This window comes from Panthera leo, chromosome B4 (assembly GCF_018350215.1).
Source record: "Panthera leo isolate Ple1 chromosome B4, P.leo_Ple1_pat1.1, whole genome shotgun sequence".
Lineage (NCBI taxonomy): Eukaryota > Metazoa > Chordata > Mammalia > Carnivora > Felidae > Panthera > Panthera leo.
In genome coordinates this window covers 121115959-121139030 of record NC_056685.1, presented here as the reverse complement: position 1 = coordinate 121139030, position 23072 = coordinate 121115959, and the positions used below count along the sequence as shown (strand labels likewise).

General features: G+C 39.7%; 1 protein-coding gene across 1 annotated transcript in view; it reads left to right on the top strand.

The window, feature by feature from the left end:
* Positions 1-19328: 19328 nt before the first annotated feature.
* Positions 19329-23072, top strand: part of SLC5A8 (solute carrier family 5 member 8) — a 53306-nt gene continuing 49562 nt past the window's right edge. Inside the window, exon 1 of the mRNA XM_042944660.1 lies at positions 19329-19679. Coding sequence (XP_042800594.1) covers positions 19329-19679 — 351 coding nt within the window. The remainder of the gene's footprint in view (positions 19680-23072) is intronic.

The window sequence follows — 23072 nt, the reverse complement described above, 5'->3', positions numbered from 1 at the left end:
GAAGATATTTGCAGATTATATATCTGGTAAGGGGTTAATATCCAAAATATATAAAGAACTTACATAACTCAATGTCCACTCCCCAATAATCTGATTAAAAAATGGACAGAGGACTTGAATAGATTTTTCTTTTTTTTTTTCAATATATGAAATTTATTGTCAAATTGGTTTCCATACAACACCCAGTGCTCATCCCAAAAGGTGCCCTCCTCAATACCCCTCACCCACCCTCCCCTCCCTCCCACACCCATAAACCCTAAGTTTGTTCTCAGTTTTTAAGAGTCTCTTATGCTTTGGCTCTCTTCCACTCTAACCTCTTTTTTTTTTTTTTTCCTTCCCCTCCCCCATGGGTTTCTGTTACGTTTCTCAGGATCCACATAAGAGTGAAAACATATGGTATCTGTCTTTCTCTGTATGGCTTATTTCACTTAGCATCACACTCTCCAGTTCCATCCACATTGCTACAAAGGGCCATATTTCGTTCTTTCTCATTGCCACGTAGTACTCCATTGTGTATATAAACCACAATTTCTTTATCCATTCATCAGTTGATGGACATTTAGGCTCTTTCCATAATTTGGCTATTGTTGAGAGTGCTGCTATAAACATTGGGGTACAAGTGCCCCTATGCATCAGTACTCCTGTATCCCTTGGGTAAATTCCTAGCAGTGCTATTGCTGGGTCATAGGGTAGGTCTATTTTTAATTTTTTGAGGAACCTCCAGACTGTTTTCCAGAGTGGCTGCACCAATTTGTATTCCCACCAACAGTGCAAGAGGGTTCCCGTTTCTCCACATCCTCGCCAGCATCTATAGTCTCCTGATTCGTTCATTTTGGCCACTCTGACTGGCGTGAGGTGATATCTGAGTGTGGTTTTGATTTGTATTTCCCTGATGAGGAGTGACTTTGAGCATCTTTTCATGTGCCTGTTGGCCATCCGGATGTCTTCTGAATAGATTTTTCTAAAGAAGATGCACAGAGAGCTAATAGACACATGAAAAGATGTTCAACATTGCTAATCATTATGGAAATGCAAAACCACAATGAGATATCACCTTACACCTGTCAGAATAACTAGTATAAAAAAGACAAAAAATAATAAGTGTTGGTGAGGATGTGGAGAAAAAGGAACTATCATGCACTATTGGTGGGAATGTAAATTGGTATAGCCACTGTGGAAAACAGTATGGAGGTTCATCAAAAATTAAAAATAGAATACCATACAATCCAGTAATTCCACACTGGATACTAACCCAAAGATAACAAAAACACTATTTTGAAAAGATTCATGCACCCTTATGTTTATTGCAACAACATTTACAATAGTCAAGATAAGGAAGCAACTCAAGTGTCCATGGATGAATGGAAAAGAAGATGTGGTGTGTGTGTGTGTGTGTGTGTGTGTGTGTGTGTATACATATATATACATATATATGTATACATATATATGTATATATAGAATATTACTCAGCCATTAAAAAGCATGAAATCTTGGGGGGGGGGGAAGTTATGAAACCCTTTGCAACAACATGAAAGGATCTAGGGGGTATAATGCTAAGTGAAATAAGAGAAAGATGGCTACCATATGATTTCATACACATAGAATTTAAAAAGCAAAACAAATAAACAAACAAAAAAACCCCCAAACAAACAAATATGAAACTGGGCTCTTAAATACAGAGAACAAACTGGTGGCTGCCAGAAAGGAGGTGGGTGGGGGTGGATGGGTGAAATAAATCAAGGGGATTAAGAGAACACTATCTTGATGAGCACTGAGCAATGTATAGAATTGTTGAGTCATTATATTGTGCACTTAAGACTAATATAAAATTGTAAATTATACTTCAATAGTAAAAAAAGTATTAGAAAATAAAAGAAAGCAGGAAAAGACTATATAGAGAAAGGAGTCAGTGATTTTGTTTTGTTTTGTTTTGCTTGCCAACAGCCTTTATTATTCTGTGGAGTTCTGTTCAAATACCTCCCTATTTCCATAAACTCTGATCTTTTAAAAAAATTTTTAAGTATTTATTTTGAAGGAGAGAGAGAGAATTCTTGAGCAGGGAATGGGCAGAGAGAGGGAGAGAGAGAGAATTCCATAGCCCAATTCAGGGCTTGAACTCAGGAGCCATAAGATTGTGACCTGAGCCTAAACCAAGAGCCAGAAGCTTAACCGACTGTCCTACCCAGGCGCCCCAACCTAGAGCTTTCTCAGAAAAAGAAAAAAAAAAAAAGATTGCAATTTTTCAAGGAGAAAGTGAATTTATCAGGGAGTAAACTCATTTGTATCTCTCTAGAGAAATCTTTTTCATATACTTCTTTCCAAAGAACAGCAAAAGACTTTATAGAGTTATATGCAAATGATAAAACTAAGCCAAATATTGAGCCAAATATATAAGAGGTTTAGCAGTTGAATGCAAATCTTTAATCTGACACAAACTTTTGATACTTTATACAAACGTGTGGCTCTGTTTTGTTAGTTTCTGCTCAGAATCTGGCTTTCTCATTGATTATTTTGGAAGGCTAAATACTTTTTCAAAGACTGCCATTGATTATAGCCATTTTGGAAAACTCTAAGCAGAGAGCCAGTTTACAAGGCCTAATTAGAAAATCTTTCTGCTTACTCTTTAATGTTATTTTAAACCAAAAGTGGCATTACCCTTCTTGGCATCACCTGACTTTGAAAGACTTTAGACTGTGTCTGAAATCACAATTACCTTTCATGGAAGACTGTCATCAGTTAAGTTGTTTACATAGCAATGCCCTTGCTGTAGGCTTGTCAGAGTTAGCAAATAAAAATACAGGATGCCCAGTTAAATTTGAACTTCAGATAAATAACAAATACTTTTTAATATAAGTATGTTCCATGCTTATACTAAATTCAGATTTAACTGAGTGCCTCGTAATTTATGTGTTACCCCTACATAGGTGTTGAACATAATTCAAAGAAAAGGATTTTTAAAACTGTCTTGTACAACAGTGGCATTACAGAACGAGAATATGCATCTAAATTACAAGATATTTTTAAAAAGGGATCACCTTATCTTATTAGACTTCATAATATTATAGCCAAGAAAAACAGGTGGCAGGAGGTAACAAATCACAAAAAGTATGTGGATTTCTTTTTTTTTAATGTTTTTTTTTAATTTATTTTTTGAGAGAAAGATTGACAGAGTGTGAGCAGGGGAGGGGCAGAGAGAGAGAGGAAGACACAGAATCCAAAGCAGGCTCCAGGCTCTGAGCTGTCAGCACAGAGCCTGACGCGGGGCTTGAACCCACAAACTGTGAGATCATGACTTGAGCTGAAGTCAGGCACTCAACCAACTGAGCCACCCAGGCACCCCAACAAAAAGTATGTGGATTTCATTAGTGTATGTTGTTTATTACATCTTGACCAGTCTCTTAAATTAATAAATAAACAGTTCCTTGTAACCTCTCTGAAGTCAACCTAAGCTTATTTAATGAGTCAGATTGACTGCTTTTTTTAAAACCACGTTATTGAGGTATGATTGACATGTAAAAAGTCATACATATTTACTGTATACAATGTAATGAGTTTGGGTAGCTCAACTGGTTTTGTCCCAATATCATAGGGAATAATGAATAAAACAAATAGAAAAGTCGTATTAACATGACAATAAATGAAATGGGGAATTCCCCATTGAAGATTGGCTTTAACTTTGACTAGTTCCTGGTCTCAACTTTGTATCCTCTGACTTCAGTGGTAGAGAGGTACAAGAATTTGTAAGGGAGCGCCCTAGTACTTCATGCTTTGTTTAACCATTATCTAGTAATAGCAACTTGTCATTACATAACCCAAGCAGTAAAAACACCGCCAGCACACAAAAGACTTATAGAAATGAGAGGGCTGGTGCTGTGATGTATGAGGCGTACCTTCAGGTATTTTGTATCAAGTATTTTAATAATGCTTTTTGTACAGTCATTGTTTTCCCGACACAATATGCCTTCTGTACTCAACATGAATTTCCTTTGAATTACATTTCTTTGTGCTTTCAGTAGTTTCCAGTTTTATTTTTAAAAGTGAAAAGTTCCTTTTCTGCAGAAAGAAATCAATAGAAGAATTTTGCCAGAAAGCAGGAAAGGCAATGAAGAGTCTTTTCTTTTTCTGTCAATAGGAAGTGTTTTTTTTAAAAAACTTACTTTCTTTTGATTAGCCAATTATTTCTCTCAAGAATTGTATCTCACAGAGTACAAAGTGAGATTACTAAAAGTTAGAAAAAGTTGAAGATCGTTACTTCTTTGGCAAATCTGAGTCTTGCAAATCTAAATCTTGCCTGAGGACAGAGAGTAATTGGGACATTAAAGATAAAAGAATTGCTAAGAGGTTCAAAGGAAATAAAGAAATGAAAAAAAAGAGAGAAGCAATTATTAATTCTAGGAAAAGCGAAAGTTTACATTAAAAAGTCAGTTTCTTCTTAATACACTATGTGACTTGGCTATGAATAATTATATCGTTAAAATAAAATATATGCTGAATTTTTCTCTAACAAAAAAATTATGATGTTTATCTATTGGGAAAACTGGGGACAGGAAGTGTTGTCTGTGTATGTGAAGATGGAGAAAGGAGGGACCTGATAAGGGCACTAAATCCTCAGATTCCCTGGTTGGAAGGTTATAGAACACACCCAGGCCTTAAAATATCAAGAAATAGCTATAGTACATAGCTACTTAGAAACCTGGGGGTCAATAATAGAAGAAAGAGCTAAAAGAATATAGAGTGGTTTTTCAGGAATGAGGACTTGTGGGAGGGGGGTATTGCTGTTTTAGTTATAAGCCTTGTAGTCCCATTTGACTTTTTTTTTTTTTTTACCATATACATGTATTAGCTTAATTAAATTAAAATTTTAATAAAATCAAGGGCCCTTCCCAAATAAAACTAATACCAAATTATAAGAATAATAAAACAAAAGGAGGGGACTGTTTCAGGGCGGGGTGTGGAATATATTCTTAGTTCCAAACAAGTTTTGTAAATAAATAAGACTTTGGTCCATCAATAGATTATAGATGGCTAGATATAATGTAGATGTCCAGATATATCTAGATAGATAGATAGAGAGCGGGGGGGGGGGGAATATTATTCAGCCACAAAAAGGAATGAAATCTTGCCATTTGTGACAAGGTGGATGGGCCTAGAGGGTATTACGCTAAGTGAACTAAGTCAGACAACAACAAATACTGTATGATATGTTTATATGTGGAACCTAAAAAATAAAACAAACGAAAAGCAAAAATAGAACCATAAATACAGAGAACACATTGATTGCTGCCAGAGGGAAGGGGGTGGGAGGATGGGTAAAGGGGTGAAGGGGAGTGGGAGGTACAAGCTTCCAGTTATGGAATGAATGAGTCATAGGGATAAAAGGTGGATCATAGGGAATATAGTCAATTGTATTATGATAGGGTTGTATGGTGACAGATGGCAGCTACACTTGTGGTGAGCACAGCATAATGTATTGACTTGTTGATCACTATGTTGTATGCCTGAAACTGATGTCACATTGTGTGTCAACTATAATTTTTAAAAAGACAAAAGAAATAGACTTTAGGGACATAACCTGCTCCTGAGGATGGTACTTTCTACCTTTCAAACTCAATAATGGTATGAGATCTGCCTTAGGAGAGTCTAGATACAGCCTGGCTTCCCCCACTCTTGCTTCTTTGTTCAATCTTTTCCAATTACACATTGCCAGTGAATAGCATTGCTTTTTGAGGCATCAGTCTTAGCAAAGCTAATGTTTCTAGGACCATCTAACTCAGCTTTCCTAGAAATAAGCACGGGAATGAAGTTTTGAGGCCTAATGGGCCCTTTTCTGATCTGAGAATGAATAGGAAAATTCAAACCTCCTTCCTTTCTTTGCTCTTTTCAAGGAGGTGAAGGGCCTTGTTATGTCACTTGAGGGGAAAGCTTTTGCCAGATTAAGCACACAGGGTGCTATGGAAAATAAGTAAAATTGACAATAGATTCAGCTTAATGAGACTTTGACAACTTCCAGAATTCTCCAGCCAATCTTCAGATTTGGGGAAACAAGACTCTACTAGATTTACACTTTTGGGTTTAGATTGGGGTGCAGGTGTTTTCCACTTGGCTAGCAAAATTCCTCCAACTGCTAGGATTTGATTAAGCATCCAGGGCTGAGCTAGGAGTATTTCTCACAATGTGCTAAGCCAAGTCTCCCCCCAGGAACCAATTATCCTCTGGCATCAAATAACCATTGGCCAGTGAAAGTTCCAATACACAACCTGGTCCAGGTGGCTGCATTTTTGGAGAAGAAAGGGGCAGAGGGGATACTCACAGTGCCGGTGAACAAGGCTCTTGTGATGTGGGGAGACATTCCTTCTCTTCTCCGTTTACAAGAAAGGAAATGTGGAGTGTTGTTTCCCTGCTGTTGGCCCTTCTCCTCATCATGGAGGCTCTGGGCCCATTTGCTATAGTAGGTTGTTCTGTGCTTGTTCTGTTGCTGAGAGGACAACTATCCTTATGGATGATTTTCTGCTATTATATACTTTTTTACTTTCTTCTGAAGTCCTAGCTCCACAGTGAGAATATAAGATCCTTGAAGTCAAGGATTGTGTGATGCATTTCCTTTCTATCTGTTTCTATCCTAGATCTTACACAGTATAGGTATTCAATATATGCTGTGTGTTGATGATGACATTTACAAATACTTTCCTCTATTTATACAACATATGGAAGAATACCCATCATAAAAACCTGGATTAGACTGTGAGTATAAGTCTTCTTTTTGCTTATCTGCATTTTCTAATTTTTCTACAATGATCGGGGGGTGGGGGGGAAACCTCCACCCTCAACAGCATTCTTCCCTCCTGGAGGAAAAGGGGTCACAAATGTATTTGAATGTCAAACTAACTAAATACATACATATATACATTAAAAACAAACAAACAGCCAAAGGTAGCTTTTATTGAGCCCTTACTATATGCCAGGAACTGCTTTACATGTTACATTTAACACTACATGTGTTAGCTCATTTAATCCTAAAAATGATTCTTCTAATCGCAGATGTCTCACATTGTCTTAAACATCCTGTGCTCAAAAGCTGGGTTATTTCCTGATTTTATGCAAGCCATGTTATTTCCTGACATACTTACTTTATAATGCTGGTCATCATGATGCAGTAACAACTGTATATTCATTTGAAAGACTTTAGGGAAATGGTCAATACATTGGCGCAAAGGTGTGCCTTCACTTCATCATGAAATTGGGACTTGTATGTGTCACAAGTATAAATGCAAACGAACTAAAGAAATTATTTCTAATCATTAGAAATTTGAAACCGAGAGTCTACCAGGTCCCACATCACTGCCGCATGACATCATGAGAGCTTGCTCACCAGATGAGAATTCTCCAGGTATCACTGTGCTTAGCTAATTCATCTTAAGAAGCATGGAATGACCCAATGTGCCTTAAAGTGATTCTTTTAAAGTGAAATACTGCCTATAACATACAGAGTTTTCATGGTTGGCCTTCTAGCTCTGAAGATTCCCCCATCAGATGGGCAGTGGAAGCTACCTGAGATTCTCTAATGTTTCCAGGGAAGCAAAAATCATATGTAATGAAAGCAGAGAAGGGCCAACCCATCACCCCACCCAAACCAGAAAAGCAGGAGCTTGATGCCATGGAATGTGCCAATTCCTCTGGCCAACCACCAGCTGGACTCAGGGTTTCCTGATGTGTTCCTGGAACTTAGGGTAAATGGAATTGAGAGAATAAGTCACACCACCACTGTCAGAAACTGGAACTGTCACTGCAAGCATAACAGAATCTATCACTTTAAAGAAAAAAATAATCATAAAAAGTATTAGTAATGAAAACAATCCTAACTGTTTAGATTGGCCTACTGACATTCTAAAACATTGCTATGCTCCGTCCCAGAGCGAAGAACAGACACTACAGAGGGAGGAAGTAGGAGTAGCTATTGGCAGAAAGCACAATCAGAATTTTGAAGCTGGGAAGCCCTCAGACCTTTCATTTCCCAAAGAAGAAACAAAGGCACAGAGAGATTCAGAGACTTACCTAAGAACACACAGCACAGTCAGTACTAGAATACAGATTTCCAGACTTCTAGTTCAGTGTGCTTTCACTTCAGATATTACCTTTTTTTTTTTTTTTAAATAAAGCAGTGTAACGTTTCAGAAAATGCAAAGTTTAGCAAAGAAAAAAACAAAAATTACCCATAATCACAACTTTCCAATAACTATTGTCATTTTTATTTTCTCCTAACATGTTACTATTTTCATTTCTTTAACATAACTATAATCATTAATCATATGTTTCTGTTTTTTCAAAACAAAAGAATAAGTGTTTTCTCACTTAAAATTTAAGTGAATTTTTGGGGCACCTGGATGGTTCAGTTGGTTAAGCATCTGACTCTTGATTTCGGCTTAGGTCACAGTCTCACGGTTGTGAGATTGAGCCCCGTGTCAGGCTCCATGCGAGTGTGGAGCCTGCTTGGGATTCTCTCTTGCTCTCTCTCTGCCCCTCTCCCACTTGCATGTGTTCTCTCTCTCTCAAAATAAATAAACATTTAAAAAAATTTTAAGTGAATTTTTTATGTTCATTCATGTCTATTTTATTTTTTTGTTCCAAGTTTTAATTTAAATTCCAATTAGTTAACATAGAGTGTAATATTAGTTTCAGGAGTAGAACTTAGTGACTCATCACTTGCATACAACACCCAGTGCTCATCACGAGTGCCCTCCTTAATCCCCATCACCTATTTAGCCCATCCCCCCACCCACTTCCCTTCCAGCAACCTCAGTTTGTTCCCTATAGTTCAGAGTCTGTTTTTATGGTTTGCCACTTTCTCTCTTTTTCTTCCTTTCCTTATTTTCATCTGTTTTGTTTCTTAAATTCCACATATGAGTGAAATCATTTATTTATTGCTGAATGTCTACATGCACCAATGTACTGTTGTAAATAACACAATCCCTGTGCCACAGGACTAACACTCTAGTGGCATAGATACAGTATACATAAATAAGCAAGTAATGTACAATATTCCTCAACCAATGAGGATAATTTGTTTCTGAATAAAGGCCCTTGCGGGGAAAAATACAGCTCATTTTCTCATAGGCTGAAATGGTAACTGGCATCACTTTCAAAAGGAAAAACATTTTTTCTCTGGAGCCCCCAAATGAACTCCCACTAATGCTAAAAACAAAGCCAATCCCCTTAAAATAGACACAATTCTATCGTAAGTAAATAACTCGCATAGGACGGTGCTCACAAAGCATTCATATGCTACCCAGTGTTTATGTAATTAAATGTTTAAGAAAAAATGAGCATTAAAAATAAAGATGTGGATTAAGGATGGTGCACAAAATGAATACTTCCATAAGTACTTTAAAAGGAGAAACTTAAGGGGCACCTGGGTGGCTCAGTTGGTTAAGCGTCTGACTCTTGATTTTGGCTCAGGTCATGATCTGACGGTTCATGGCTTTGAGCCCCACATAGGGCTCTGGGCTGACAGCACGGAACCTGCCTGGGGTTCTCTCTCTCCCTCTCTCTCTCTTTTTGCCCCTCTCCCACTCTCTCTTTTTCTCTCTCTCTCTCTCAAGATAAATAAACATTAAAAATAAATGAATAAAAGGAGAAACTTAAGACAACCCACACCATTTTCAAGACAGCAAGGATGACACACGGGAGCTTATGCTAAATGTACCCAGTGGCTTCCTAACCCAGGAAGTTCAAATACATCTTCCCCAATGTGAAGAATGATTCATAAGCTTAAATGAAGATATTATGTCTTGTAACACTCCCTCACCCCTACCACAAACACAGTTCTATCCAGGCCAGCAGGATTGAATAAGTGATAGGTAGTGACAAGTGATAAAGAAACAAAAAACAAAAAAATATTTTTAATATATTTAAATAAATAAATAAGTATATATGTGACTTAAGTTTCACTCAGGAAGCTAGCAGATGGTGTGCGCAGCCAAGACAAAGGCATGTACCAAAGAAGAAACATGAGATTCAGGTAATAAGAGATCAACTGGATAAAGACTGGAAAAATCCCTGGAGTATGATACACTGAGATCCCAGGGCAGTAACTGTGTAGCAGTTCTAGAGAGCAAACAGTTCACAGTGATTACCTGATACAATGAGACATATTGAGTGAAGATTTTTACTCTTGGGGAAGAGTTTGGGAAAGACATGAATAGGGGAAGGATGCAGAGGGTCTTCTTTTTTTGAGTATGTAGTCATTCCCTTAGTCCCCCAGTTTTCAGTATAAAAGCTAGAATACAGTTGTATACAGTGTCCTCTGTTTAGAGTCTCTCTAGTTTAACTTCTGGGAGTGAAATTCAGTTTTCTGCTGGGGTTGGGGAGGGGCTGTTGCCCACCTGTCCAGGGTAAGGATAAAATGTACATATGTAGATTTTCTTGTCTTTTTGTGTGTGTGTGTGTGTGAGAGAGATAGCATGAGTAGAGAAAGGGGACAGAGGGAGAGAGAGAGCGAGAATCTTAAGCAGGCTCCACACTCAGCACTCAATAGACTGAGCCACCCAGTGGTGCCCCTCATATACATACTTTCAACCAGTTCTATTTTCAGCCAGCATCCTCTTCCCTTCAAGAACTATTACTATCTCCAATTTCTGATCTTTGGGGCTTCAGAGGCACAATCAGCCTGTGTCCAGGCTGCCTACTCTGTCAGCCTGAATTTCAGCTTCCTTTGGTTTTCTAAGTAAGTATCTACTTATTCATCTGCTTTCTAGCTTCCAAAAGTTTATTCCTGTTCTTTTGTCTTTCACTCTGTTTATCTTTTATGGTTTGTGTTGTTTTTATTCCACTAAAGTCATGTCAGTAATTTTGAGAGGGAACAAAATGTGAATATGTGTTCAATCAGTCATGCTGTTTAAAACCCAGTTTTCTTTTAAATTGTAAAATATTTGCATATAGTTTAATGAATAATTATAAAGTGAACAATCATTGACCAATACTCAAATCAAAAATAAAACATTGCCAACACCCTGAAAGCTCTCTATGTGTCCCTTCCTGGTGGCAACTAGCCATCTCTCTCCAGAAATAACACTTTTCTACCTTTTATGATTACAGCTTCCTCCTCCTCCTTCTTTTTTTTTTTTTAATGGTTTTAACCACTACTTACAATTATTGTGAAACAACACAGTCTAGTTTAGTTTGTTTTGGAATTTTATATAAATAGAGTCATACAGTGCATATTCTTTTGTGTCTGACTTGGACAACTCTGTAAAATTCAACCATATTATTGCACACGTCCATTTTGATGATATGGGTATACCACAAACTGTTTATCCATGTTACCATGGATGTACTTTTGGGTTGTTTCCAGTTTGAAATAAGTCTTATTGTTATAGACATTCTTGTGCATACTCCTTGGTGCACAGATACACAAATTTCATTTGGTATACAACAGGAAGTGAAAATTTGGGATCACAGTGCATGAATATCTTCAACCTTATATTACCAATCCTTTCCAATGTACTTATATCAATATTTTATGCAAGTTTCCACTGCTCCACATTCTCACCAATACTCAGTATTATGACTTTAGTTTTTGCCAGTTTGGTAGCTGTGCAACCAAACATATTTAGCAGGAAATACAGTTGACCCTTGAACACCATGGATTTAAACTGTGCATGTCCACTTAAATGCAGATTTTTTTTCAATCAATATAGAACGGTACTGTAAATGTATTTTCTCTCCTTTATGATTTTCTTAATAACATTTTCTTTTCTCTAGCTTACTGTTTTGTAAAAATACAGTATATAATACATATACCATGCAAACTATGTGTTAGTTGACTGTTTATGTTATTGGTAAGGCCCCCTGTCAACAGTAGACTATTACTCAAAAATTATCTGTGGATTCCCACTGTGCAGGGGGGCAGCACCCCTAACCCCCACATTGTTCAAGGGTCAACTGTATTTTGCTTAGTTTTCCATGTACCTGCCATCACTTTATCACCCTATGTTTTGAAAAAATTTTTAAAACTCCTCTCTCATAAACTTCAAATTGTAAGGCAGTTTGTATATTCCATTGTTTTTTCTTGGATGTGTTCCACATGGAACTTCCTTGTCTCCCTGGATCTCCTGTTTCCTCGCTCCCATGTCTTCCTCTTTCTTCATTTTCTTGCTGTTTTCGTAGAGCACATTCTCCAGAAGCTACTTAAGAAATGGTGTTTAGAGAATACAGTTTGATCTTGCATATTTGAAAACAGCTTTATTTTCCTCTCACACTTGCTTGATAGTTTGATTGGGTTAGAATTTTAGGTTGGACATGATTTTCTAAAGAATTTTGTAGGTACTTTATTGTCCTCCAGTTTACAATGCTGCTGTTGAGAGGTCTGATGCCATTCTGATTTCTGATGGTTGTATATGACTTTTTTTTTTTAATCTCTGGAAGCACTTAGAATGGTCTATGTATGGAGTTCTGACATTTCAAAATGTTGGGTCTTGAGGTGGGTCTTTTTAAATTCAGTTTCTATACATTTGGTGAGCAGTTTCAATCTGAAGAATCATGTTCTTAACATTTTGGGAAGTTTTCTTGAATTTTCCTTTGATAATTTCTCCCTTCTCTCTCTAGAATTCCTAGAGTCATGTTTTTGACTTCCACGATTGAACTTCTATATTTCTTTTCTTTTAGCTCTGACTTTTCATCTCTATGTATTTCTGTTCTGCTTTATAGGAGGTTTCTTCAACTTTATCTTCTGACCTTGCACCAATTGTTAATTTCTGCTTCTATATTTTTTTCATGTCTGAAAGCACCTTCTCATCCTCTGTGAAATTTAATAGCAAACTCCTCAAATTTCACATCATGCAGAAATTTCCTTGTTTTCTCAGAAAATAATAACTCTAGATTTTTAGGGTTTCCCTTTGCTTCCTGCTTTGACTCTGGTTTTGTTGTTGTTGTTGTTTTTGTTTTATTTTTAATTTATTTTCTAGTTTTTAATGGGAGGCCCTCACGTTAGGATGTTCAGGTGGGGGCTCTGCTTTTTTATGGAACCCCTAAATGCCAGCATTTTCTTGGGCTGCTTGGTTTCTTCAGAAAAAAATTCTCTCCAGTCCTGCCTGAGAAAGTATACAAATCTGGGAATCCACGTGCTGGGAGCCTAGTAGGGAAAAGCATGGGGAGGGTGTCTCACCATTCATTAGACAAACTTTCTCTAATCCCTATCTTCTAGGAAAATGCCTCACTCTAGCCCTTAGCCATGATTGGTGTCCTTAGGCAGAGGGTTTTTGTTTTTTGTTTGTTTTTGTTTTTGTTTTTGTTTTACTTTAACCTCTCCAGATGGTATCTGTAGTTTTCTACCAAGGAGAAGGGAGAGGCACTATTGCTAGTCCCCAAACACTCCTTATATGTCTTCTGGTTTTTCTTTCTACCTCATATCCCTACCTTTAGAAGTATATGGCCCCTCTGATTTCTGACTTTTTCTGGGGGTATTATTGCACAAATTGCTTTGTTCTTGTCGGCTTCCTTACCTTAAGGTATTTCACAAGTGAAGAAAGCTGAAACCTAAGTCACTTTCCACTTACTTGTCTGTTTGCAGTCATTCTTCTAAAACTGTGGTAAGCCTTTTATTGGCAGTCATCCCATCTTGCCTTCTGTCTGTCCTTCTGGGCTGACACCTTTGTTTACTCCTTTGATGCCATTTCAGTGGTGATTTAAGATGTACTGGGGGATATGTGCAATGAATAGATTTTATTGCATTTTTTCTTTCTTTGGGTGTAACTTTCTGTATCCAAAAGAAGGCTTGAGATTACTTGCAATGAAAGAGACATATGCAGGAAAGGTTGAGATTTGGGGAAAACAACAAAAATCAAGTAGCAAAAGGAGGGAAATCTCTGTGCCAGAGAACCAGGCTAAGGATCTGGGCTGAGATAGCACAAAAGTTGGCCTTAGTAAGGTGTGTGGCAGTTTTCCTAGTAGGAGATATGAGGAGTTTAATAGACCTTATTACTTAGCAGGAAGCAGGCTAGGACATTAGCTAAAACTTTTCCTACTAAATTTATTGGGTTGGTTGATTCCATTATTTGATAAAAGTACCTAGTACTACAACTCAGAATTGATTACATTGAATTGGTTAGAGTGACACCCAGTTAAGAAAGGAACAAAAGAAGATGTGTGTGCAGGTAGAGATGCTAAGTACTGACTCATACATCTGTCCTAACTCAAGCCGTGTGATGACAATGGCAATTGTACTCACCTGAAATTTCCAACTTTACTCAGTGCTCCCAAGTGGAAGGATGTTAAGAAAGTACTCTGTAGAGGAATTTGTGTGCTCTTATCTTCCTTTGCCATTTCAGAAGGATATTCTCATGGCCTCCTAGTAACTGTGATCGTGATTTCAAGGTAAATAAAGAATGGGCAGACAGTAAAGACTTATGTTGGTAGTACACGTTCCTTTACTTTTCCTCTCAAAAACAAGAGAAAAGAACCCCCACACCCACCCCAACCTCCTATGGGTAAGCATATGAGTAAATCTAGATTCAGGATCCAATAAGATCACTCTCAGATTTCCAGATTTCACTTTTAGAAATTTGGGTGAAATTCTCATGCCAACAAGCATTGTCAAGTGTGATCAATACAATAGGTTTAGCATTTTCTTTAAGCAATAAACAGTGCGAGGGTCTGGAGGTTTATAAAGATGAGCAAGCACAGTCCCTTTTTCCAAGGAGTTTATCTTCCACCCACAGGAGATAATAAAATGACACAGACATTTAATAAAGGAGACACCTTTCAGAATTTACCATCCTCCTACGTGGAGAACTAGTCCCCCTTCCCTACCCTCAAGGTGAATCTGTGCAGCCTACAGTGAGAATCTCTCCCTTCTGGCCAGAGATGATTGGATTAAAGGTCTAGGAACATGTAACCAAAACTGCACCAATTGGATTTCTTCTCCCAGTAATTTATTTATTTATTTATTTTTTTAAATTTTTTTTTCAACGTTTTTTATTTATTTTTGGGACAGAGAGAGACAGACAGAGCATGAACGGGGGACGGGCAGAGAGAGAGGGAGACACAGAATCTGAAACAGGCTCCAGGCTCCGAGCCATCAGCCCAGAGCCTGACGCGGGGCTCGAACTCACAGACCGCGAGATCATGACCTGGCTGAAGTCGGACGCTTAACCGACTGCGCCACCCAGGCGCCCCTCTCCCAGTAATTTAAAATTAGAATTCAAAGGTGCTCATGGGTCTCTGCTGTCTACTGAATTAAGTGTAGATACACCCTGGGTTGGACATTTTTGACCATGTACCTGTGGCAATGCAGAGAAGGCATCTGGAGAAAGAGGAAAAACTGAGGCAGGCATGTAGATGGCTTTCCAGTTCCTGCTTTTGGACTCATGGAATCCTTAAGATATTCCTGCATTAAGAGCCTTGGTCAAAACAACTGCAATACTGTACCACCATAAAGGCCAACAAATGAGTATAAACATGCTAAGAGGGCTAAAGAAGGAAAGATAGCTGGTTGTGAAACAGGTAGGATTAGGAGTAGTAAAACATTTCATGAAAAACTTTGACAATTTGAGTCCACCTTAAATTATGGGTATGATTCTAATATGAAGAAACGGGATAAGATCATTTACAAGTGAAAGGAATCATAGAGGGGAGAGAAAAATTGGGGGCCGTGTTGCAAGGTACACAGGAATGGTTATGTCTACTTGTGAAAATTCAGGAACTCTTTGACCGGCTTCTATCCTCACATGAGCTATAACAAATAGTGCATTCAAGGTCCTTTTTCCACTTGAAAATAATTCATGTATCATTCCATTCTTGTTGGCTTCCCTCTAGCTATTTTGCTTTAAAAAAAAATTACAGAGGCCATTCAGAAAAATTCCCATATTCGATAACGTTACTCCAAAAGCAGTAAAGTAACTAATCATGCAATGCTGTAATTTTCAATATAAATTCCATTCTTGTTTCCTTATTTTAGGATAGGTGGCAAATAAACATTTCCCAGTCACATGAGGTGAGTCATATACAGTTCATTCCCGGGGTGCCTGGGTGGCTCAGTTGGTTGCTTAAGCATCAGATTCTTGATTTCAGCTCAGGTCATGATCTCATGTTTGAGCTCCCCATTGGGCTCTGTGCTGACAGTGCAGAGCCTGCTTGGGATTCTCTCTCTCCTCCCCTCTCTCTGTCCCTCCTGTGCATTCTCTCTCTCTCTCTCTCTCTCTCTCTCTCTCAAAATAAATAAATAAACTAAAAAAAAAAAAAATTCCATCCTAACTTCAGTCTGGGGAAATCTGTTTGGCTCTGTTGGCCCACTTCTCAATATCTATGTCTATGGCCTTCAGATGTAGCAGGCGACTGATTTTGAGGGCCACCAAATGATTTTCTGGGAGAAAAGATATTTTGATAAATTTTAAAAAACACTAAAAAGGGGATTGGGGGGGAGTATATATGTACTTATTGTAGTTTAAACTACCATTTTTCACAAAATATTAAATGTGAATATACTTATAAAACTTTTATGAACTGTGCAGTTGCAAGGCATTACATAAATAGGCATATTATACACTTTTATGTGTTTATAAGTACAGGTAACTCTTGAACAACACAGGTTTGAACTTTGTGGGTCCTCTTATACATGGATTTTTTTTTCAATAAATGCAGTACAGAACTACAAATGTATTTTATCTTTCTATTGATTTCCTTAATAACATTTTCTTTTCCCTAGCTTACTTTATTGTAAGAATATGGTATATAATGTGTACAACATCCAAAATATGTGTAGATAAACTTTATGTTATCTGTTAAGGCTTCTGCTCAATAGTAATCTATTAGTAGTTTGGGGGGAGTCAAAGTTATACGTGGATTTTTGACTATGTGTGTGTAGGGGGGTCTGCACCACAACCTCCTCCAAATGTCTTTGAAAACATAGAAAAAGATGAAATTTGAAACATTAAAAATAGGCCTGAGTCAATATATTTGAGAGGATTTTCTAATAATCCTTTCCTTCGTCAACAATTTTCTAGATGACTATTATGTACCAGACTGTTCTACACCCAGGGAATATAGTGATGAACAAAACAGATAAAGTCCCTGCCTTCATGGAGCGTCTATTCCAGTGCGAGAAGACAAAGTAAAGACAGAACAATTTCAGAGTGCACAAAGTATTTGGAGAATAACTAAGCAAGGTAAGGGAGTAGAAGGTGATAGATACACTTTTCAGATGGAGTGGTCAAGAAGGCTTCTTGGAGGAGGTGGCATTTGCACAGATGCCTGAATGAAGTGAGGGTGGGAGTCATGATAATATCTGAAGGAAGAACATTAAAGGCAGAGGATGAAACACATGCAAAGGTCCTGAGATAGAAACAGGCTTGGCATGTTCCAGGAACAGTGAAAAGATAGTAGACCAAGTAGGGGGGGAAAAAGTGATAGGAAAAGATGCCTGAGAGCTAGTCAAGGGCTAGATAGTGTAGGCTGAGTTGCTAGGAGGTCACATTTAACTGGATTAAAAACATACTTTGTGATCCACTTGAAAAGGAAATGCCTAAAAAGTAGATGGGAAGACTTCTTGTCTCTCCACTACTACCAGAGCACCTCTTTATGTAAGCAGAGCCCATCACCTCTAGAGACCATGTCATCTCAGTCCTCTGGCAGGACACTAACTGGGGTGAGGTTCACTGGTGGTGCTCAGTGAGTCTTGATAGGAGCTGTCCTTGCAAGTAAAGCACTGTAGTTCTGGGCAGAGATGGAAGAGCCCTAGATACAGTGGATGCTGTACCTTAAAGCTTGTAAGATGCTGTTTCGTGATGAGTTTGAGTGCCAGGCAGTGAGAACAGGAGAAAATCATAAGTGCAAAGATAGTAAATTTCACACAGTTGGGACATAAGTCCAAGCCACATATTTGTGTAAGTGATTGAATTACTTGGATTTAGCTTCCATTTCCTTCTTTATTTCCCTTTAAAAATATTATACAAACAATGCCAGTTCACAAAAAATAAAACCTGGTATAGTTTTCTTTACATTCTGGGTTGGGCTAAATGCATTTTGTGGATTGCTTATGAAGGATCACCTGGTAAATTATTAAGATGTATGACAATGAACAAGTTTGGCCTGAAATAGACCTATGCCAGGGCACACTTGACTGGAGGGTCTATTTCAGAGGAAAAACCTGGGAGTCATGTTGCTTTACAAGCATGAGTCATGTATTGTTAGTAATATTTCAAGGGAAGCCACTTAAAATATGTCCTGAGTACTGATACTGGAAATGACCTTGTTTTCCATATGCTTTCAGGTGTCTTCACCTAAGTGTACATATTTATGCCTATATTTAACACCTATCTACATTTGGGTTCTACAATGCATAGCATTGCAATTAAAAGAACGAATTCTGATATGAGACCTTGAATAAAAATCTTAATCCCCACCATTTCCTGGCAAGTGTTTTAATCTTCCTAAGACAGTTTCCTCCTTTAAGAAATGGAGATGGTTCCTACCTCAAGAGTAATTGTAAGAATTACATTAGTTAATGTATAAAGTACCAAGCATGTTATATGTCACAGGGTTTAAGTCTTCCTTAAACCATTAATACAATAGAAACTATCAGATTTAGGAGAGATTGTAGGGATCGGAGATGTTTATTGAATGAAAAGGCACCCGAAACCAATAATATTGCACTGTATGTTAACTAAAATTTAAATAATATTTTCTTTAAAGGAGAAAAAGTCACCAATAGCACAGATTTCTTCCTCTCCTTTGTAATTGCTTACCTGCCTAAGGACTGGAACCTCAGCTCACCGCACACTGTCACCTGAAACGCCCATCAAGTTATCAAAGAAGGCAATGTAAAAACCCCAGGTGTATCTTCTTGTAAGGACCCGGACTGTTGAACCGGAAAGCGAAAAGTACAAGTGTTACAACTGACCTTCGACCCGCGCTCCCCCATCGGTCGCCTGTTTATTTAAATGGTGCGTCCCCTCGGGTGCCACCTGGTAACATTTAGGCCCAGCGCTCCCGGCGGATTCGCGGGACGCGGCTGGAGGCGCCAGTTCTCCCAGGTGTCCGCGGCGCTCGGCGACCCCGGCCACCCCGAGCCCGGCACCCCGGTGAGGGCTTGGCGTGGCTAGACGAGCTCGGCCGGCTGCGGTGGGTGCAGAGGCCTCCGCGCCTAGCCACGTCCCCCCCTTCGCGGGGCGCTCGGAGCCGGCGGGGACCGATACCTGGAGGACGCCTCCAATTCCCGCGGGCGCCACGCCTGCCGCGCCCGCGGCGCGGGGAATAAGAAGTGAGCGCCCCGCCGCAGAGGTAAAGCTGTGCGCCGCGGGGCCACGGTTGGAACGCAGGACCCGGGAGACCGAGCGACCATGGACGCGCCGCGGAGCATCGGCACCTTCGTGGTGTGGGACTACGTGGTGTTCGCCGCGATGCTGCTCATCTCCGCCGCCATCGGCATCTACTACGCCTTCGCGGGGGGCGGCCAGCAGACCTCCAAGGACTTCTTGATGGGCGGCCGCAGCATGACAGCCGTGCCCGTGGCGCTGTCCCTCACCGCCAGCTTCATGTCGGCCGTCACCGTCCTGGGCACCCCCTCGGAGGTCTACCGTTTTGGGGCCATATTCAGCATCTTTGCCATCACTTACTTCTTTGTGGTGGCCATCAGCGCGGAGGTCTTCCTCCCGGTGTTCTACAAACTGGGAATTACCAGCACCTACGAGGTAAAGGGTGAGGGTGGGTTGGGGGGGAGGGGAGGGGGCAGGATTTTCAGGCTCTTGGAGGGATTTTCCTGGGGGCAGACTCACCACCACATCGAAATATCTCCCTGTCCAGGTCCATTACCTCCTCTGCCCTCGCCTTTTGGGGAGAGGTGTCCTGTGAAGTCCACAAAAATCTTGGAATTTGCTCTCAGGAGCTCACTGACAAAGAGAGGCTTCCAAAGTAAACGGAGTGATTTGGATTAGTGCTAAGGCGCTTTCTGCTTTAATATCTTTGATTCCGAGTCAAGGGGAAAGATTTTAAAACTTTTTATCTGGGGGAGGGTAAGTTGTTCAAATCTCAGCCTCTCCTCCTTGAAAGGAATCCCCTTGTTCCAGGTCCATAGGCACCACTCACTTTCCCAGGATCGTCTGGGAAGAATTTGCGCACTCTCCCCTCCTTGCCCCTACACACACACACACACACACACACACACACACACACCCTCCAGAGGCACATGCCCAAGTGGGTAAGGTGCTGTAACTCCTGTCCCAGTACCTACATTTGAGATCAGAGTCTACCCCTTACTAGCTGGGTAACCTTGAATGATTTATTTAACCTTTTGTGCCCATTTCTTTCATCTCAAAATGAAAGTAATAATACCAACTACCTCATCTAGTTGTTGGGAGGATTAAATGAGATGATGCAAGGATAACATTCAGAATAGTGTCGGGGGCTGGGTGAGTGCTGGGAAAACGTGGGCCATAAATATTTGTGGTGACAGTAGCAGACATGGTTATCTTGGGATAGCTAGGAAGATTTGGCTGAAAGGTTCTTAAACAGTTCTGCCTTTTCTCTCAGTGGAAAAATGATTAAGGAAGGCACTTGTTGGGATGAGCACTGGGTATTATATGTAAGTGATGAATCACTGGGTTCTACTCCTGAAAGCAATACTACACTGTATGTTAACTAACTCCAATTTAAATCAATAAATAAAACCATCTTTCCTGCTGCACAGCTCCATTGGTTATAGGTTTTCTCCAGTTGTCTGCAGGAAAGGGCTTTGGAGAGGGAGGGAATGTTTGGTTTAATTTAAAGAACTGTTGAATGTGAGCGGGGTGGGGGTGCAGTTCAGCACCCTTAGTGGTCTCTTTATGCAGGCACTAACCCACGAGGCACATGGGCAAACCTGCAGAAGTTTCCTCTCGCACAGGTCATTATCCAGAGGGCTCTGACACTCATTCTTAGCCTTAAGTTCAGGTACCTTTTGCTCCAGTCCAGAGCCACTGGAAGGTGGTTTCCTAGTGAGGCTGGTTCAACTGGTGCTGGCTACGGGGCCTCAATGGCACAACAAGTGTTAGTGACAAACTGCCTGGGCTGTGGTGATGCCATCCAGGGTGAGGCACCCCTGGGGCAGCAATGCCTTCCACTCACTCTGGTCATTGTGTTTGGGAGAGTTCAGTCATCATCCCAGAAGGGAGCAGAATGGAATTTGTTTTGCTCAAAATTAACAAACTGGCTGCCCCAGGCCAATCTTAATTTTCTTTTCTTTTTTTTTTTTTTTTTTTTTTTTTTTTTTTGACCCTTAAAGTGTTTTGAAAGAAAATTAATTTAGCATTTATGATGTTGAGAAGTCAAATACAATTCCAGATTCTAGCTTCTTTTGAAAATTTAGAAGCCTGGTGACACTGGGCTCACATTCCCTGGGGTGAATTCCATGATCAATTCCCAGTTTTACAGCCATTGTTCTCACTTCCTGTTAATTCTCGTAGCTGCATGGTTACTTTCTCATGATAGAGAAATCTTTATCTGCATTTTTGTCTTTCTCAAAAATGCAAAAGGGAACATGGACAGGGTGAAGGGAGTACTTGGGTTTTTTTTTTTTTTTCAACATTTTTTATTTATTTTTGGGACAGAGAGAGACAGAGCATGAACGGGGAGGGGCAGAGAGAGAGGGAGACACAGAATCGGAAACAGGCTCCAGGCTCCGAGCCATCAGCCCAGAGCCCGACACGGGGCTCGAACTCACGGACCGCGAGATCGTGACCTGGCTGAAGTCGGACGCTTAACCGACTGCGCCACCCAGGCGCCCCAGGAGTACTTGGTTTTGAGAGAGATGTGAGAGGACATATTTCTTAGTGGATGTGAGGAATAGTCCAACATTTTAATATATGAACACCTGGCCAATCCACTTGTGTATATTACTTTATGAGTCCTTAGGCAGTTTGAGTCTGTGAGCTCTGATCTATAGTCAACCAACTCCAAAACTCAGAAAGGGTTTGAAGAACCTGGCAAGAGGACTTCAGTCCCCAGAGATGAATGCTCCTCTCATAAGCACTGACCCATGCCTCCTCGGGACAGCAGCATTAATTCAACCAGAAACAGATTACCCATACGTTTCCAGCGGTGGAGGCTGTTAGCAGAGTTCCAGCTAAAAATGGCAAGAAGTTAATGTTTACTGAATGCTTAATACATGTGTGGCACTGGGCTGCATGGTTTACACACATACGTTATCTGACTCAATACTAAAACAATCCTTATAAGGGAAGTGCTAAGAGAGCCCCATTTTGCAGACAGAGAGACTCAGAGTAAGTTAAGCTACATAAGAGTGTGAAGCAAAGTAGACACATGCCTAGAGGCTGTGCAGTGGTGCATACTGGCTGCTTCTGAAGCCTCTGGTGAGTCTGTTATAACCCTTAAGCAGGGCTTACAAGAGTACAGAGAGAACAAGGGAAGTAGAACAGAACACACAGAGTTGTGGGCACGCTGGCAGCTTGCATGACTGGTGGGTGCCCAGCAGCTGGGGTCAGGGAAGTTAAGATAACATGCTTTGTCCCTGACGATTGGCCATAGCAAACACTCTCCTGTAACTCTTTTCTATTTGTTTATATATGCCTCAGAGGGCACCACCTACACAGAATAAGAAGTCCAGCGCTGGGTGATATACCCTGGTATTCTTGCTCAAATATGAAATCTCTTCCTAACTTATATTTCTTTAGCTAGAATTGGCTATTCAGAAGCATATCTGTTATCTATTTATCACTGCTTTTAAAGTATAGGCCTGATAGGTGTTAGCCACTTCCAGACCCACAGGTAAGAATGTAATGCAGGAATACAATTTCGTTCACCACTTCTTCAGGATCTTTCTGGATCCACAAAATCTATGTGTTGGAACTGAGTTGTCTAGGTATATATATATAACCTATAATCCCTAAATATATATGTATTTTTGTGAATTATATGTATTTATATATATTATTCATATGTATTTATTTTGAATACATATGTATGTTTATAATTATGCGTTATATTTATCTGTGGATTTGGATGCCAATTTTTAATGTCTTACTTTTGAATAACAAGTTACAATATTTCCCCATCCATTTATATCACTTGATAGCCTCCAAAACCCTGCA